Source organism: Pempheris klunzingeri, chromosome 7 (assembly GCF_042242105.1).
Source record: "Pempheris klunzingeri isolate RE-2024b chromosome 7, fPemKlu1.hap1, whole genome shotgun sequence".
Taxonomy (NCBI): domain Eukaryota; kingdom Metazoa; phylum Chordata; class Actinopteri; order Acropomatiformes; family Pempheridae; genus Pempheris; species Pempheris klunzingeri.
Window position 1 is genome coordinate 9,737,987 of NC_092018.1, and position 20,012 is coordinate 9,757,998.

At 42.4% G+C, this 20,012-nt stretch overlaps 1 protein-coding gene across 2 annotated transcripts in view; it reads left to right on the forward strand.

The window, feature by feature from the left end:
• sema6a (sema domain, transmembrane domain (TM), and cytoplasmic domain, (semaphorin) 6A) overlaps positions 1–20,012 on the forward strand; it is a 105,286-nt gene that overhangs the window by 39,112 nt on the left and 46,162 nt on the right. For both annotated transcript variants that reach the window (XM_070833597.1, XM_070833598.1), the window contains exons 2-5: positions 5,129–5,288; positions 6,155–6,272; positions 18,226–18,286; positions 19,729–19,791. In XM_070833597.1, coding sequence (XP_070689698.1) covers positions 5,189–5,288; positions 6,155–6,272; positions 18,226–18,286; positions 19,729–19,791 — 342 coding nt within the window. In that variant the 5' untranslated portion in view covers positions 5,129–5,188. The remainder of the gene's footprint in view (positions 1–5,128; positions 5,289–6,154; positions 6,273–18,225; positions 18,287–19,728; positions 19,792–20,012) is intronic.

Below are 20,012 nucleotides of genomic sequence, written 5' to 3' on the forward strand. Positions count from 1 at the left end.
CAATAAAGGGCCTACAGCGACAGGGTGCCTCATTCATGTCCACTTCATTGTCTCTTAATAATCAAACCATGATGGATTACCTCCATACAGATATTCATTTGAAAGCTACATCAAACAGACAAAAAATGGGGGGAGGAAAAGGAAAACACCCGGTGCTTTTTGATAGCTCAAGGCCTATTTGTGGGAGTGTGCACATAATTGTGTGTGTGTGTGTGTCCATGTGTGCCTATATTGGATGCTAGTTTGGCTTTTGTTCTCAAAAAGACAGGCGGGTTCCTCCCTCTGGCTCCCTTTCCATTCCCTCCTCTTATCTTGGCCTCTTGGGCTCAGGAAGACAGCTCCTCCTGTCTTTTCTCTCTGATTTATCAGGCCAAGGTTGACAAGTGTAAACACCTGCCAGAGTATCCTTCCCAATTGGGAGCCCTAGGTGGTTGAATGTGTTCCATTTTTTACCCCCATGTGGTGGATCAATGTATTATTCTCATCTGGCTGTCTTTCCAAAGTTCTCTGCTTGGTCTTCTTCTCCTTTGCTTTCACACCTCACCCAAAACACCAGTTCCTCCTGCCTGCATGAGAACAGATGTTACTATGGATGGTGGTCTAAAACTCTGTTAGGTTTAACAATATGGTATTTATGAGTTGTAAAAGAGCACCATTGTAGTTTGGTCTGGTGTTGTGTTCACACCCATGTGTAAGGTCTGCTTGTCACACATCAGAAACCTCTGAAGTTGCTGGAGTTCCCCTGCTGTCATTCATCCACTCGTAAAATAACATATTCTTTTATTCAGTTCCAGCAACTATGAAAAGTGACACACAGACAAATCACTCTTCTTTTTCAGAATTTATTTTAACTTTTATTCATGTTCATTCATGAAGGGTTGTCTTATGTCTAGTAGTTTGGAGGTGTGCAGTTAGCTTTGCTTTTATTTGTCCAGTTTTTGAGCCATTCATCACCGAGTTTTCTACCGCCACCGAAACACAACATGTGATTTAAAGTAATCAGTAGATTAATCAATGAATTAGTAAAACAATGTCTGGACAGTCCACAAAACATGTTATGAACAGTTGTCTTTTTACTGAAGAAATAGTCCTGTTGACAGTGTGAATAATAATGAGTAAAGACAAATATTTTTTCCTTATGAATTACTACACAAAAATCCTGAACTGATGGAAAACACAAACACTCTGTACTGTATTCTGCTTGCATCATCTGTTATAAATTTCCAATTAAAGATACAAATAGCAGCACCTCCTCCGAATGTGGTGACTGGCCACAATTACAGACGCGTAACAGAACATTGCCAGTAAGCTACTCCTTCTCTTCGGCATTCCTGTCATCTGTAAACCCTTCAGCACCAATCTGCGGACATTGCCCAGACTGCCAAATATAAACACAAGCAGGCTGTGCCCGTATCAAAGCTGTCAGACAGCATTTACAAGAAGCTGCTACTTAAAAACCTTCATATGGAAGTCTTCCTCCAGACTTCAAAAACCTATCTGGAAAAAGACAAATAACTGTTATTCTCAGTAATGACAGTGACATGTCTGAAAACATCACTACTTCACTACACAATTTGATCACATGACCGACAACACATAACCTTACGTCCTTACCCAATGGACCAATTATTCTATACAGCTTTGCCGTAGAAAGCCACTTATATACAGAGCAGTCATTCAGACTTTGTGACAAGGAGACTAATGGCCATGAGGCAAGCAGTGAACAATGTGCAAACAAACACAAACACAGAAAAAGTCCAGAAAAAGTGGTGTGTAACTGATCTCCTGAATGACACATGTTTTCTGATCTGACGCCATTGTCAGCAGGGCTGCATCATCACTTTCTTCAATGATAGTTATAGATCACAGTCTAGGAACAAACACGACTTTGTTAAGGAGAAACTCAGCTGTCTCATGTGCTAAAGTCTGACTTTTATTGACCTATCCACACACCAGACCGCTTCCCTCTGCAGACTTTGCGGCTCTGTAACAACGTCACACTTCCTCCTCCTTTTTCCCTGATGGACATGGCTACTAGAGGGCTTTGTCACTTGTCACTTTGTCAAATGTTGTTGGACATTTGCTGAAACAAGTCTTTTTTTTGGGAGGACAGTTTCTGAACACATTCAAAAGCATCGGTCTATTTCCAAAAGGTCTGATGTAATTAAATGACAGCCTCTCATTTCATTGCGCAGTCTGATGGCTGGCACTGTGGGAGCCTTCAGGAGATCAATGGCTGGGATGTTCTCAAGATGCTAGCGTGTGTGTGTGTGTGTGTGTGTGTGTACGTCTTTGGGAAAATCAACCAAGCTTACTTATGTGTGTCTGAACCTGTGTTTTCTGTTTATTTGTGTGCTTAACTAGACTGACAAACTAAATGACATGTAGTATTTCCTTCCTTTTCCTCACCTAATAAATGTGTACCTTTGCATGTATGTTTAAGCCCCAAGCACCCGTAGCTAACATGTTGATGTAACAGCAGCAATAACATCATTAGGTCTGATGATGTGTTTATTGTTAAAGCTAATGCAGTTTGGGGCAGCTGCCCCCATAGGGCTGCTCAGTCTGGGGCAAGGAAGTGGTTAAATCCGTCTGTGTGTTTGTAATTGTTTGTCTGCTTTGAGTTTTATGAATTTGTTTATTACCAATATAGTTATAGTTTTAGTTTATGTGCGTTTTCTTCCAGTTTTCTGGTGCATTTGCTTCTTGCAAGGACACAAGGTGACTGAGTGTGTGGGTGAGTGTGTGTGTGCTTGCACATGTGTGTGTAGTTATTTCATAAGATGGTGGGATATGTAGAGGGATTCTGGGGGGTCCTTGTGTTTTTATTACCTGCTGGTGGCCTCCTGCCAGCATCTAGCTTGATTAACTCTCCCCTTTCTGCTTTACACACATGCACACGCACACACACACACACACACACATACACACTTACACACACACAACCAGCTACTTTATCACAGAGAGCGTGCGGGAGGTGTAAAGGAATAGCAGCTAAGGTTCTCAAAATGTTATTATCTATTAAAAGCTTGAGGAGGAGGCGGAGGTCTCCACTGTTACTCTTTATGTCTTCTCTTTGGTTGCTTTTCAAGGAGAGCTTTTACAAGAGAGGAAATCCACACACTTCCACCTGCGCAAGTATGGTTTTTGGTAGTAGGTAATTTTTTTTTGTTCAAGTTTGAGCACTTCTATAAGCCGTGATTCCTGGATCCTAGTGTTCTCAGTGCGTGTGTGTGTCTGTGTGTGTGTTTAAACATTAACTTTCTAGTGCTGTGCAAAAGTAGCATTCAACATCAGGATTTAACACACACGGTCACACTCACACACAAGGAAGCAATTTGCTCTTCCACAAAAAGAGTGTAATTTGGTAAAGACAAACCTCAGACAGGTCCTTACTGTACAGTGTAGAGAGAATAAAAAGCCCATTTTTATTTACAAGTTGGTCGGAGTTTGAATGTTGTAAGTGTAGCTCACTCGACTTTCACTGTATGATACAGGTGAGAGAGGTATTTCTTCATAGAATATAAAATAAAATAAAAAACTGTAAGGATAAGAGGTGTAGGCCAAGGAGGGAGAAAAGAGGGAGGGAATGGAGCGGCTTGTGAGATCAAGGTCGTATCCAGGCTTTAGTATTGGTATTCTCCTCAGTGTTAAAGTGATTCTCCCAGTGAATAGTGTTTTCATTCCTCTCCTGAATGAGATTCACAGGAGCATGGAGAGAAAGAGAGAGAGAGAGAGAGAAAGAGAGAGAGAGAAGGGGGAGAGAGAGAGACATTGCAAAGAAAAGTAACCCCCCCACTCTCTCTCTCTCTCTCTCTCTCTCTCTCTCTCTCTTTCTCCTGTCTTCCTCCCCCCCGTCCGTTTTCCCTCCTCGACATACAATAGCGAATAAACAACTTTTATCAGACTGGAGCAAATAAAATCGACTATTTTATTCAATTCTTCATCCCTGAAGCATCCTCTACTCTATCCACCTGGCAACATCTCACCCTTGCAGCTTTAAGTGAGAAAAAAGAAGAGCATGCTTTATGCAAATTAAATGCTTTATTCTTGATTAGATTACAGACGCAATAATTGTCTTGAATGATTTATGGGTGTAATTTGTTGCCACAAACTGCAGTGGAAAAAGCACAGTTGCTATGGTTTGAACACATTCAATCAACACAATTTAGGGCATCTGCTATAAAATTCACTTCAGTGGACATATATACATTAGCCTGCGTTAGAAAATTAGATTGTTGAGGTTGTGATTGTGGAGGTTGTGTTTCCAGGATTTAAAGATAAATAGTCAAGAAAACATCTGTGAGTCAACAGTTGGTGTTCAAGGTACACACCAAGTGCAATGACAAATAAGATGAAGAGGAAAGAAAGTGCAAGCGTGCAAGAGGTTCTTAAACCAATGCTGTGGTGAATTGGAGGGCTTAATGGCCATACTGATGCATGTATTTAGCCCCCGGTAGTCATAGGCCTGGTAGGAGTTAGGGTGTTGGATTGCTACCCTTGTAGGGGTCTGACAAGTGGGAAATTAGGTACTTGCCATGCCATCCCGCCCCATCTCCAGGTACAGCTGATACTTTGCAGCAGGCTAATCTCAACAAGAGCTCTCTCTCTTCGCTAAGACCCTGTCACAGAGAGAGAGAGCGAGAGAGAGAGAGAGAGAGAGAGAGAGGCACAGAGATCTTCTCTGCCTGACATCGATCTATGACGCATATTACCACCCTAATCCAATTAATTCTATTTCGCTTGCAACGCGACTAACTTGAGTCATCGAAAATGCATATATAAATATATCTCTGACAGATTGCAACGGGCCGTGCAAAATGCACAAACAGCTAATTCAGGTGGACTTGAATTTGTTTAGCTAACTCCTTTCTTTTCCTGCCTCTCCTCGCCGCCCCCCCCCCCCCCCCCCCCCCCCCCGGCTTCTGTGTTTCTTTGTTTTACACAAAGAATGCAGAAACCGAGGAGGGAAAGTAATCGAGGAGGCAGTCAGGTGAAAACAGATTGCTTTGACAAACTTTGTTTTCTTTTCCCTCTTTTTTTTTGTCGGCCTTCCCCATCTATTTCCCTTCATCCCCCTCCATCTCCTCCTCCTCCTCATCTACCTCTTCTATGTCTCTTTGCACAGGCTGAGGTAAATCTGTAGCAGAGGACCAGCAGCAGCAGCAGCAGCAGTGTTGGTGCGACCATGAGGTCAGAGGCCTTGTTACTCTACTTCACGCTACTGCAAATAGCCGGGGCGGGCTTCCCCGAAGACAGCGAGCCTATTAGCATCTCACACGGCAACTGTAAGTATATCTTTCTTTCTTTCTGTCTTTCTTTCTTTCTGTCTTGTACACTGTCCCTCCACTCATTACAAGTCCTCCGTCGTTCTCACCCTGCACTCTTTTCCCTCTCCTCTTTGTCTTTCGCTTCGCAAATCCCTCTCTTGGTATCTCTCTCACTTGTTCTATCCCTTTGCTCCTCCACATCCCTCTCAACCCCTTGCTTCCTCTGCAACCCCCACCGCCCTCTTACACTGAATGCATTTTGAAGGCATGGAGTGTAATTTGGTGCCCAAGGATAGGCTCTCTACACACACTGAAATGAAGGACTTAAAGCAGCATTTGAAACGGAGCCCACCCCACATCAAAGGATAATCCTCTATTTTTCTGTTGGGCTCCTAATGCTGTGTGTGATAGCGCAAACGCTGTAGCAGGCTATAAAGATAGGGTCATTGTTTCATCTGTTTTGCTCTGTGTTTCTCCATCTGTCCTGCCCCGTGCTAGCTCCTCTGGGCCGAACGCTGTACCCAAAGCTCCTGGCCAGGAGAGCTGAAAGAGAGGCCAGCCAGCCTCACATAGACCTGCTCCTCTACCAGATTGTTTGGCCAAACCAAGCACTTTCATCCAAAGTCACTAACAATAGAATGATTGCATGGCACAGTGCAGCACATTTTTAGCCTACAATTTATGGTTGCAGGAGGAGTGCAACCAACAACTGCGGTGGTGTTTTCTCATCCTCGAGTTAGACCTAAAACCCATGAGACACTTGACTAAAGCTGTGCAATTCATAAATTCCAAATACCTGTTGATATTGTCATAGTTAAAACACAAATAAGTGTAAGGTTAACACACGCAAGGATTCATTTTTGTTCTCTGTATTCTGTTTGCAGACACAAAGCAGTATCCAGCATTTGTAGGCCACAAACCTGGCAGAAACAACACCCAGCGGCACAAACTGGACATCCAGCTCATCATGATCATGAACAGGACGTTATACATCGCTGCCAGGTGGGTGATAGTAGCTTTTTAGTCCGATTTTTAATTTTTGATTTTTGATGCATTTTCACCACTTCCAGGAGATCCTGACTTACTGTTGCTATTTCAAACTTACTGCTGTGCTACTTTTCTGTGTGGGATAAAAGTGCAGGCCGCTGTAGATTAGGATTAATTAAACTGAGCAAGCGTGATTCCTTTGGGATTATTGAATCCTTCATCATCCCCTCTCATATTACAGTTGCTGATTGAATTTGACTTTCAGCTATGAATGATTCTCATCAGTTACTGCCAATTGAGGATTGTGATCATGCTTTTAACTTGATAATGGCTGAGGGCTGTGAGACCCACGGCTGCCGGGCTATCAAACTAAACTTCGGAGCCCTGCTGTCCTGTTTTCGTTTAAAAAATGTTGGGAATCAGGAGGAACGAACCAAGAACAAAACGCAGATACTTTAAAACACTTATCAGTCTGGACTTCCATTACATCTGTGTTTTCTTCCTCGGGCTCCCTGTCTGCATCTTGTAACAGTGCCCCTGAGGACTTGTGCCATGTTTTGGTGAAACATACAAGCAGACATACAAACACACCTACACATGCATTTATACAGATGATAATTATAAAAGAATTTCCTTTTTTTTTTTCTTTTTTAGAAAAGACTACTTGATATAATTCACATTTACAGTCATCTATACAGCCTCTGTGTTGCAGATAAACAGTGATATGGCACTAGTACAGAAGTTTTGACTCCTTATTTGTTGGCAGCCTAGTTGCCCTCACAAATCGATTTTTTTAAACTCTTTGTTCCTCTGTCTGGCTTTCCTTGTCTGTCACCTGTCTTTATTGCTTTCTGTCGCGGTCAATGTGTTTTTCACCTGCACGTCTTTATTTTTGTGTGACTCAACTTTCAGAGATAATATCGCCCAATTACTCCATCTGGGGCCACCGAGTAAACTGATATTGATTTTGTTTTCTTTCTTGTCATCAGTATGTTTGAAATGTTCATGTCGCTTCACCTCATGGCGAAGTGAGCTATCTGTGAAAACGGTCACCTTCACTGCAGTCTTGAATGTGCAGTATATCATTGAGGCAGCACTGAAAGGGTCTAAACAAAATGGATCCTTATCTGTTTGTTCTGTGCCGTCCATGGCTAATTGAGTGGCAGGCTTGATTGGATACTGTTAAAAGCCACAATTGGGGTCTTTCTTTGTTTTCCTCCCAAGCATGTCAAATTAAGTGGCTGAGAGAAGCTGCTGCTTCCAGTGGCAGCGCTTTTTAACATATATTGTAGTCATTAAGGGGAGGTGTGTGGAGAGTGGGGAGGGAAACAGAGAAAAAGAGGGAGCCTGTGCATGTGTGCGTGTGTGCGTGTGTGTGTGTGTGAGTGTGTGTGTGTGTGTGTGTGTGTGTGTGTGTGTGTGCGCGCGTGCGTGTGTGGTGGGGCACCAGAGACTTTGGTCTGCCTGTTGTCCACCTGCTCCACATGGGGTGGCAGGGGCCCGAGTGGTAGAGCAGGGAAATGAGACACAGAAGGTTTATGGGAGGGGTGTGTTCATGAGAGTGTGTGTGTGAGAGAGAGAGGGTGTGTGTTGCCTAGTTTAGTATGCTGACCAGTTGTCGCATGGATTTAAAAGTGATTTCGTGAGTGTGATGTGTGGCTGTGTGTGCATATGGAGGTACTTTTTAGATGACGAACATGTGTTAGCATGCCTGTGAGCTTGGGGACTACAGCCTGTGATCATGTCTGCAGAGAGTTGCACATGTGTTTGCGTGTGCATGTGTGAGGTCGCCCGGTGCGTTGGTCCCACACTTGCATACTTGCTTAAAACAGACGGGAATTCTGACACATGGCCGAGGTATGTGACCCCTGAATAACTGGAATGGCTGCCTCAGATTAGACCAAGCCGGATGACCGCCATTGATCCTGACAGAGAGAAGAATGTTGGAGTCAATTACATGGATGGGCAAATGACCGCCTGTGCACAGAAATCCATCCGCACTAGCAGGATATCGATAAAGACATGTAAAAGTTAAATGACAAACAGTTTAAGCCGAACAGCGGAGACAATCACCACTTCAGAAATCAATGTGAAAATGAGCCAACGGTTGAACCCAGCAAGACTCGAGCTAAGAAACAACGAACAATGCTGCAGAAAAAAAAAAAACTAGGCAACATCAATAGTTGCTTTTATGATAGTTGTCCAGTCAAATGACTTGTTTATTCTGGGGCCAACATCACACAGCTTTGCCATCATGCCTCGAGACCAGTAAGCCTCAGTTCTTGGTGCGTAGCAGCTTGCAGATGGCCACTGTGAACGCAGTCCAAAGCTCAACACTGTTTCAGGCTGTTTTTTGAATGGCTGCTCAGTGTATTAAATCCCTTTGGCTCCTGTTTTGGTGCTGGCAATAAAATCACAAGATTTTTAAGCTGTGAGATGCATACAAACATAGCAACTGATGAAATTGTAAATAGACAAAAGTGGCTTAATCCATAGAGGGAAAGAAGCAAGTCTTTGGCAACAGAGGTACTCTGCAACAGATGCAGTGATTGATAATTCATCCTCGGGTTTGAGCCTTGAATGAAATGTATTGATTTGATGGAATCAGATGCTCTTTTTGTGGTCCTGTTTGAGCCGTTATATGCAGACTGAAAATAGCCTCTGCTGATGAGGTCACATGTTTTTTTCCAATACTTGTTAAGTATCATTAGCCCTCTTACACTCATATATATTGAATGTTGATCATGAATTCAGTACATGGCTAGTTTAGTCCCTTAATATTCTGAATTGTATTCCATGACTTAGTTTTCATCAAGTGCATTATCCAAAGGGACAGTACTGCCTGATTAGACTGGGGTTTTTCATATGCAGGCTATCAAAAAGCCTCCTGTTTGTTCATTTTTTTACAAAACAGGCATTGGACTGAATATAGAGCTCACTTATCTAATTCTTTTTCAAATATCTGCTCTTAACAAGAGGGATCCACAGCAAAGCTTTCAAAACACTCTCTGAACAGATGCAGCTGCACACAGAGAAAGTAGTTAACTTTTGAATCATAGCAAGAAGTTTTTTGTTGTCTGTTGAGATTCAACCTTGTTTCAAGTTAGCTTATGTGCAGCTGCTGTTTCAAACGTTTTTTTGATACCAATCAGCTGTACATTATCCACAATACACTGAGACATGATGTGTAGTAAAGTACAGGAAATGAATATAGAAACATCGTCATGTACTATCTCAGCGGTTAATGTGTCTGTTGTCATATGTGTTTCACGTGTTTAGCAGCAAAGTCACATTCAGTAAAAAGCAGTAAACTGTTCTTGATGCAGTGAGGGACGGATGCAGGAGGATTCCTATCCCAGCGGTCCATATTTCATGGTCAGGGTGCACTATATACAGCATTCAGAGGGAATTCATCATGGGCCAGGGGGAGATTTATCATTCTGATCTCTGTGTGCATGTTTCTCTCTGTGTGAGAGTGTGTTTGTGCATGAATATAAGCGTGTATGTGTGTGTACAGCTGCATGTCACTCCTCTCCACTGGGTATATGTGTGTGTGTGTGTTAGTTTGATTGAAGCCACTTTCCATGTAGCAGTTAGAAACACGTATCCAAACTCTAATCTTCATTCTCAGGCTTTTTCCCGCTTTGCCTCAGGAACATCAAGCTCTCTGCTGTCAGTCCCGAGTATGTCAGTTGACACTGTGTGTGTGTGTGTGTGTGTGTGTGTGTCTGAACTTTTACCTTTTAGAGAACTATTTTGTGTTTTAGAACATTTTGCAAGAATTACATAAGCTGAAGAGGTGAAAACACTCAACGTGTGGCTCCCAACAGGATTACAGTTACAGTTAGGTATGAAAAAAAAGAAAAATGTATAAAAGACAACCAATCAAATACATACATATCAGCCAGTAGTGTACCTTCATTTAGATGGTTTGGGTATATGTTCATGTGGTTTAACCAGTGAGGCAGGGATGTTCACAATAAAGGACCGAGGTGACTCCATATTTGCTCCATTAACAGGAGAATCATATCTTTGAGGATGCACCAAAACTTGTATAGAGGAGGTAAAGAGAATTTAAACAGCTTTCACAAATCTAAATTCAGATGATTTAGTTTTTTTTCTCCTATAGTTTTGGTCATAATTTCTATAAATTAGGTTAACATTGCAGTCACAAAAGACATGCTTGTATATACACATGGGGCTGATGGAGTGAAATTCAATTCAGAGAGCTTTTACTTTATTTGGAGGTAAAACTGGGTGTTAGCGCCTCCTTAATACCCAAAATAGTAATAATCACTCATTACCCAACATGACTGCGTGCATGCACAACTACAGAAATGATGACAGTTCAAATGTGAACAAGGAAGTTGGACTGTAAACTACAATGGATGTTTGCGATAGACAGTTTCCTGTTTGTTCTCCAGACAAGTTTCACTAACATGGAATATTTTGTTGAAAATGTGATTTTCAACAAAAACTGCTTCTTTTCCGCCTTTCCACCAAGTTCCAAGATTTCAGCAATTTCCACACTACACAATGTTATTGTTACGGATAGAGATGAAGGCTAAAACCCAGTATGAAACTAGAATTTCCCTTTGAGATCAGGGTAAAGTTTGAGGACATGAGGAGAAGAGGCACACAGAAAATGAGACACACAGTCCGTACATAATTGTGTGTGCGTGTGTGTGTGGTTAAGTGTTACTGTACTGCCTGCCTAGCGAGCATGCCCCAGGTCTCTCCACATGCAGGGCATAGTCGCCATTCCTAGCCCTCAGTCGGCCCTCACCATGGTAACACCAACCACACTCTGTTTATACCCCTCTATGAGGCTGGGAAGCATGGGAACCAGAGAGAGAATGTATGTGTGTGTGTGTGTGTGTGTGTGTGTGTGTGGGAGAGAGAGAGTCAGACAGTGGGAGACAGAGAGATAGATCAGTGTGAGAGTAGAGGGACCAAAATTTGTGGTTGCCATTACATCTCACAAGAATACACACAAAGACGCACATATACACCCCCAAAAATCCAGATTACCTTCTTTCACTTGAGTCCTCTGGAACAGTCGTTCCACTGTGGCTGCTGTTCTTCCCTGTCGGGTCTCTTTGGGTCTCGCAGTGGAGGCCACTAGAGTCTCCATTATTGTAGCTGCACCAAATCCTGTTAAAACCCACTAATGACTGGGATTACACGGTTGCCTCCTCTCCCTCTCCTCACAGCACCAGCAACATCCAGCCACGTCCACACTCTGAAACAAAGCTTGCAGCTCCAGTAATCATAATCACCTGAATTAAAAGTTGGAACAAGTTTCCATTCAAAGCGTAAAATGTGAAACATGTAAAATACTTCCTTTATCATAAAGTTTTAACATTTTTTTATCAATTCATCCAGCAAAAATATACAGCGCCTGGGAATCTTAATTCATGTTGTCGAATTAGCGTCGAGTTATTGTAACAGCAGGAACTGAAGTTACAGGTTGTTGTGGCTACTGCGGTTAGTGAGGGAGGCACACCCAGAGTGTTAGAGGCAGGCTAGAAGTTGTGTTTTGATATTGGGATTCCTACACAAATACTGACTTATTTCCTTTACAGTATATCAACATTGTTAGGACATTGCATTGATTACTTTTTTCTTTGTCCCCTTGAAACTGTTTTATATTCAGCATTACTGGCTTGGTTTGGCTGTTAGCCTAATATTAATGCAGTGCAAAATAAATAGTGAAAGTTGTCAGGTTTTCACCAAAACAGTGAAAACAATCTAATCTAGATGAGCTGCCTGGGTTTGATTTTGAGTATGTGGACTTACTTAGGATATTGTGTATTAAAAACAAGATGGTGTAATCCTTTACATCCCTTCACCATATGTTAAAAAGTTGCCAACATTTCTTAATAGCATGTTCTGTTAGTTTGCATGCACGAATAATTAATTCATGAGCACAAATTAAGTTATTCAAAAACATATATTACTAACTTAAGAGCACTAAACATGCTAATTCCTGTACGAACATGGCTCTCTTGCAATAAAAATGGAGATGGAGAGGAAAATATTTTGAGACTGCTGGATAACTGTTAAATCAATAAATGTAAAGAAAATCACATTATTATGCATGCATTAAACATGCCCCCGCACCCCACTGACAGAACCATGCACAAAAACACACGCTCACACACACACACACACACACACACACTCACAAAAAGAGAGAATAAAGAAAACCATAATGAGAAGTTCAACCTTCGAAAAGAACAACCTGCCTCAGCTTGGGGGTGAGTGAACTCTGGCTTGTTGTATTTCATGCCACCACATCACTGAGGGCCTCTCTATGCCCTTAGCCCATTCAGTACCTCAACAACTCCCTTCACAGCCCAAAGGTGCCTGCTGGCTTCCCCGGTTCCCTCCCATCCACTTTGTGAAGAGGATTTGAACCAGGGAAAGCCAAAACAATGTACAATGGACCCTCCTCTACCACCCATGATCCAGCTTATGAAGACAGAGGAATATGGGTGAAGAGGGTGATGAGAGAGAAAGGGTGGGAGGTGAAGAGGAGAGTGGACGTGCAGGCATTTGGTTTGCGGAAAGAGGGGTGGTGGCCAAAGGTGCGGGGTGCATGCTAATCGCGTTCCTCTCTTTTCTACGAACAGAGTGCAAGATAGTTTGACAAAGGCCCGGCAGATGGACCAATCTGGCCCGCCGTCACCCCAGAAGAAACGCGCTGTTATGAAAACGACATTCTTCCACACAAAGCCCCTGTGTTCTCATGGCCACGCATGGCTACATGTCCGACGAAGACCCTCAGTGTCACTCTATTGCTCTCAGTCTCACACTCTTACCCGCGCTCACTTGGTCCACTGTCTTGCCTTGATCTTTCAGCTCTTTCTCTTTGCACCCATCTTTTTTCAGTGCCTCCATATTTGTCTCTAAGAGGATATTTGCATACCTTCCATCCTACTCACGCATTTTTGTCGCCAAATTGCGGGAAACGCAATGACCCCCGCCAAGTGATTCACATTGACAACCAATGGTCTACATTGACTGTCAAAGGCTTCCGTTATTTTGCTTTCCCCAGAAACTCACAGTGTTTTGAATTTCATCATCAGCTGCACAGCTATACACTAGACCCTTATCATCCTCAGAGCATGTTTGATTCATGGTTTACAGTTGAGAGTGAGAAAATGACGGGAAAGGGAATGACCTGCAGCAAAACATCTTCGGATAGATTTCAGTAAATGGAGTCACTCGTAGACAGTATCCAAATAAAGACGTGGTTGCACTCGACAAATTCCGTCTGGACTTTGAATTAAGAGTCTAAGAATGATGTGAACCAATTAGAGAGGTGAGGTGAAAGGGACAGTTGCATGGTTGTATTTTAAATACAACAGAAAGTTGTTTTTTGTTGATTTAGCCAACCTATCAACATGGTCAGCAGTTGGAGCTGCAGCAGTGGCTGTGACACACCGCTCAAGGAGGAAATTAAGATACTTTAAAACCCTCAGTGCCCGATTGCTACAATTTGCGTCAAAAATGACACGGTGTCCCTGAGTCATACCTCAGTCTTATCTGGACACACCAACAGAATATGCATATTTTCAGATTCAGTGTGACTTACACTCTCTGAGAATTTTGCCTGAGAATCGTTGCATTTTTAAGTTTTCTTCAGTATCAAAGTAATCCAGTGACAGATGTGGAAATGTCCATGGCAGCATTGCAAACCAGAACTGCTAACAGCTAACTTGGCATACTTTTAATGGTGCCAATTAGCCAAAATCTGAATAAATATAGGCTAGCTCACAGCCCACAGGAATGGGCACAGTGTCAGACTTTGAAAAACCCTGGTATGGAATAATTATAATGAAATCTGAATGGGCTCAGGACTACAGACATAAGCTTCCTGACAATTCCTGATAATATTGTTGGACTGAGTCTGAAACATGTGGTGTGACTGGTTCAAGATTCACCATGAAATGTGACGGTGACTGGGCAATGGTTAGAGAGAGTTAAACTGATGGTGGAGAAGAAAAGAATACATTAAATGGCATCTACATTGGTTTTTACTAACAACAGCTATTTCTAATCTCATACTGTGACTAGTAAAGATTCCGTACTGCGCTTTGTGAGTTATTAGTGAACTTATATAAAGGATTTTACTTGATCTAAAATTTCTGGAATAGTAAGCAAATTCATTACACAAACACTCATAACAAGCAAAATGTAAATGTGTACTTCGCTAATGTAAATGGATTATATTCTAGAAAACAATAAACAATAGACCTCTTATTTCTGCGTTCACATTGAACTGCTCAGTGCAAATAGAAAACAGGCCGTTGCATAATAGAATTAGGTTGTATCATTACTCTTTGCCATATTTTTTGCCCTAACAGCACGGCAGCTTTTGCTAAGGCCAGTTGTTTAGTCTGAACTATGCTCAGTGGGAAAGAAATGTCCTGAAATCTGACCTCAGCTTTAGGCTGCTAGGTCAGAAGGTCTTTTTCAGGTTTTCACGACTCATAACAAGAAAATATTTTAAAAAGCTGACATGCGATGTTTCTAACTACTAAGCTGGAAGTCTGCAACACTTTGTAAGACCACACATTGTGGGTTTCTGTTATATATAAACTTCCTGTTAGTGCTCCAACCTTTAAAATATCAAAGTGGAGTTCAGGTGGCCAGAGTGCAGTTTACCAGAAACCTTTCTAAGGCAAGAAACTCTCACATCTAACTTTTAAAATCATCTGTAGTATATTTAGTGATTGTCTGTTATGTCTTTTTATTTCGTGCACAACTGCATTAAGGAATTAGTTGATTAGTTAATTAGCAGAAATTTAATCAGCAACTATTTTAAAGACGCAACACGTATTTATAAGCACAAATGTTAAATATTCTCTGGCTGCACGTTTCCGTCTTTTCTCTGCTTTATGTAAATGTAGGTTGAATATATTTGGGTTTGTCTCTGACTTTACATAAACAAAATGATTAATAGATTAATCAAGAAGATAAAGAAAATAATCTGCAGTTTATTCAGTAAAGAAAATAGTTGTTAATTAGAGCCTTAGAACTCCAATAATAATATTGCATGCAAAGCGTTTTGGTAAAGGATGTCACATGTCAGATGATACCTCGTAATGATAATGTAACTTTGCGAGGAAATATGGGGAATGAAATTATGGCTGTGATGGATTGTGTATTTCAGGCAGGTTTCCCTCCTCAAGTTGATTTTCATAGGTTATTAGATAAATGGCAACCACTGGCTGCCTAGAAGGTAGGAAATCAATTCTAAAACTTCAGGCTTGCTTTGGAAAATGGCCTGCAATAATGTTAGCAATATTCAATCTGTAGTTTATGGTCTACAGCGTACAATACCACCAGTGTAGTCCTTGAAGACCCTGCTTTCTGGCCTCTCTTTTTCACCATGAAGTTATATAGATGTGACTCACACACCAGAGGGAAGTGACTGTAATAGGAGTTCAGGTGCAGTGGTGAAGAGGTGAAAGAGTGCCTGTGCGTGTTTGTGTGAGCATGTCTCCCTACACATGTGTGTGTTTAGAAAGCTGGTGTTGACACAGACACAGCCGCTCCATTGTCCTCCTCCATCTCGAGTCAGGATGTTTGAGGGACGCCTCATCGCTTGGCTCCCTCTAATCTCTGCTGGAACCAAAAACCCTGCGGCTGGAAGGCCTTGGCCCTTGAGGATGCTGTCAGCACCAGAACAAGAGAGGCACAAGTCAGGGAGCATAGCTAGGAAGGTTACTGTCGAAAATTATGAAGTAGTCAATTATAGATTTCTCATGAGCTGTTTTAAAATTGAAGGCAGTAAAATAACCCACGGGATTACACTAAATCTGCCAAGTAATCCTCTGATTTAATAGCTTTTGATTTAGTTTTAATATAAAGTTTGAATTTTAATATAAAGATATAAATGAAGTTAAATGAACAAGTTGCCGAACTTTAGGAGACATAGCTCAGTATTATTGTGATATCATCCATCGCCGGTATCATCGATACCGTTTCTTTCAAAAGCAATGGTGCTTTTTGAAATCTTTGACCAGTTATGGTTGCCATTTTACTAATCAAATTTACTGTAGCTCCATGATATATATCCTGTTACCTTGGCTGCAAGGCGAAAGAAACTCTGGGACAGAAGGGCTGTTCAGGAACCCTGGAAATTCAATCCAGATCAATTAGCCTGAGTAGCACAATGGTACTGTAGTGCTACCAGGGAGCCTTAATGAAAAACATTTTGCAGCAGAGTTTGCGGTTTTAGCCTGAAATGCTCCATTTTTAGTCATGGCTGAGTGCACAGTGACAATCAGCATCTGCTATTTCCTCCAGCAAGTGAACTTGAATCTAGGAAGGCCATGGGATTCATCTTGGTGGCCTAAAGTTGACCTGCTTCTCTCTTTTTATGATTTCATGGATACATTTGACATAAATTATTTCATTATAATTTCTAATCTGTAACTTAAAATTTTTTTTTGTCAGTTTCAAAAAGCAATCAGGAATCTAGCTAATTGATGAGCATATGAAGGTCAACCACAGATTAGGAGGCATGAGGAGTCATAGGTGGATTTTCAAAAAGAGGGTTTAATCATCTTAAAATGAAGAAAGTAATTCAGAAAATATACAACAAAGTTCTGGGCCTATAAACAAGGTCAACTAAATGAAACCAAACTCAGAGCTTTGAGACAGATCAATTGACTGTGCACCACTCTGATGAAGGCTAGATAGCCTAAAACATTTAGTGAGGTGAATGAAGCATGGTGTATTTTAGAGGAGTTTTGTGGTGTATTATTATTTTGACCCACCTGGAAAGAAGGAATAGTGACTGACAAGATTTTGCCCATGGCCTCACCGGAAATGTGTCCTCTCCCACTGAGAAAGCAGCACTGTTTTCTTAATTTCAACGGCTCTCAAAGATTAATTATTCAATTTAAGCGTTGAGGCTGATAATGTACAGTAGACTGGATTTTATCCTCGAGGAGATGGCGGTGGCCCCCAGGAAAGCGATATAAGTGGATTCATTTCAAGATGCCTGTTCCTCCAAAGACTTTATTAGATTTAGTTAATGAGAGAGCAAGGCAGGCTGACTGGCTGAGCGCAGGTTGGGGAGCTGGAACGTAATTAAGCCGTGAGTCTGACGATGCCACTGTTATACACTTTGATTAAAAACACGTTCAACAGCTAATCTCCAACAAATTAAAGCAGTTACATCGTTTGGCACGGTCACCTTTAGTTCTCTCCTCAAATGAGGAAACCCCCCCCCCCTGTCTTTCTGTCTTGTGTGCTCACACCTTCAACCCTCTCCCCACCCCACTGCACCCTCCCTCTCCCTGTCTGCACCCTAATTCTTCACGGTAAGTAGGTATAGCTACATGCCTGGTCCAGCCGGTCTGTCTGTCTGAGATGCAGTTAACCATTTGTGGGCTTTATGTCTTCCATATGCCCTAGTGGGCCCTATATGGCTGGACTGTGTAATACAGGAGAAGCCTGTGTATTTCCAGGCCAGCACACACAAGTCTTCTTGTCTGAGCTATAATGAGTGTTAGTATAGATTTCCTGTGGCTCAAACACTAGGCTTAATTGACCTGAACAGCTCTGAGTGACTTGGCACCTCCCGTCTCAACCTTCCCCTCCTCCCCTACACCCCCCTCTAGACCTTTCTTTGGGACAAAGAGGCTTTGTCCCCGGGCCTGCGCCACAGTGCTCTAAACCTTTGTTGACTGTTTCTGTCTGACAGAGCAAATAGCTCTGGCCTCCTTTTGTTTATTGTCATTTTTGAAGTTTGAACAAAGTTTATACAAAGCCCCATTTTCTGACGTTGTTCGCTGCCTGCAGGGGGAAAACAGAGGAAAGAAAAGAAATGGGTTTATTGTTTGTTGAATTTTTGACTGTCTGCTGCTGTCTGACCTTATATCTTCTCATCTCTCCTTTCTCTCCATCTCTCTCCCCCTCTCTCTTGCCCTCCCTCCATCGCTCGCAGGGATCACATATACACGGTGGACACAGACACTGCCAACAGTGACGAGATCTTTTTCAGTAAGGTGAGTGAGACGTCTGTCTCTGTGAGGACGTGTTGTTCTCAGCGTGCTGTGATTGACAACGTAACCCTAATAACCTGGCTCTGAGTGAGACTGTCTGTTTATGTGTGCACGTGGGTGTATACGTCTGCCTGCCAGCAGTCTTACTCTCCTGCTCACCGGTGCTCGCCTTGCTGACCCCGTTAAGAACATTATCCAATCAATCAGCTAGCAAACCGCCTGCGTCATCCGTGCTCATCAGTGGGATGGCGAAAGGTCAGATGAGTGTGTAACGGAAGCTGAGAGGACAGTAGAGGAAGTGAAGAAAGAGGAGGAGGGGAAGTGGGTAGGAGAAAATGAGCAGGAAAAAGACAGGACAAAAAGAGGCAAGAGTAAGATTAGATGGATTGCAGAAGGGCGAGAAAGACAAGGTGGATGCAGAGGAGTTAAAGATCACATTGTATATTTTCTGATTATTCAACAAGCGCCTCATATTTACTCAGGCCCTTGGTTGTAATAACCCACTCCAACCACTTCTTGCTGGCATCACTTGCTCTTAACATAATACATGCAAAGAGAATTCAAACAAGGCCAATCTCATGTATACAACAACCCGCCGCCCCTCCACCTCACCCACTTCAATGTCAAAGCCCAGCAAATGGGTCTTAATGAGAGCAGGCTGCAGATGAAAGGCTGGTGGGAGACGCGCAGATTGATTGATGACTGAAGGTCTTTAATCAGTGGCCGAGCTCCAAACATCTTGTACAACAGCAGCGGGCGCACGGCGGTCTGAACCAGTGGATCAGCGCTGACCCTCAGGCCACACGAGTGAGGGAGGAAAAGAGGTGTATGAGTGTGTTTATGTGTGTGTGCATGGCTAGATACCAGATATAAGTTACAACTGACTGGTAAGTGTGTGTGACAGTGAAAAAGAGTAAAAAAAGTGCTTATATGTTTATGTGTTGACTGTGTAGTTGACTGGCAGGTACTGGCTAGTGCTGACCTACAGGCCAAGGCAGTGTGTGTGTGTGTGTGTGTGTGTGTGCGCGCGTTGTGTGTGTGTGTGTGTGTGCGCGTTGTGTGTGTGTGTGTGTGGATACAAGGATGTCCAGCCTATCAATCCACAGAAATGAGCTCTCAGCTCTGAGGCGGGATCTGTCCTTGGACAGACTCTGTTCTGATCCGGGGTCAGTATCGTATTTCCTCCTCTCTGGCAGAGAATTAGAAGTTCAAGGAGGTAAATTGATCTGCAATCAGTGCTTAGAATAAAGTTCACCTCAGAGCAGGTGCTTCATTAGGAGAATCAATGACGCAGGATCTCAGATGATGATTATTGATCAAAATATAGATTGGTTATTCAGCTCTGTGGTCTCATCTGTTGTTTCTCTTACCTTAATGTTTATTTGTATGCTTTCTCCCTCTCTCTTTCTCTCATTCGCTCCTTTACTTCCATCGTTGTTCTCCAGAAAATGACATGGAAGTCCAGACAGGCAGACGTGGACACTTGCAGAATGAAAGGCAAACATAAGGTAGAGAAAACACACACACTCAAACACACAAATGCCGCCCCCCTGCTTCAACTTCATTTACAGAACAAATGCCACCTTACCTTAAACACTTCTTGAGTGAATCACACATTATACAGATGTCAATTTTCACAGTCTCTCTGTTTCCTTCCCTCTCACACACACATTAAGAGACACGGGAGACTGGATAACACATGTGTAGTTCCTTCCCATCACAATTTATA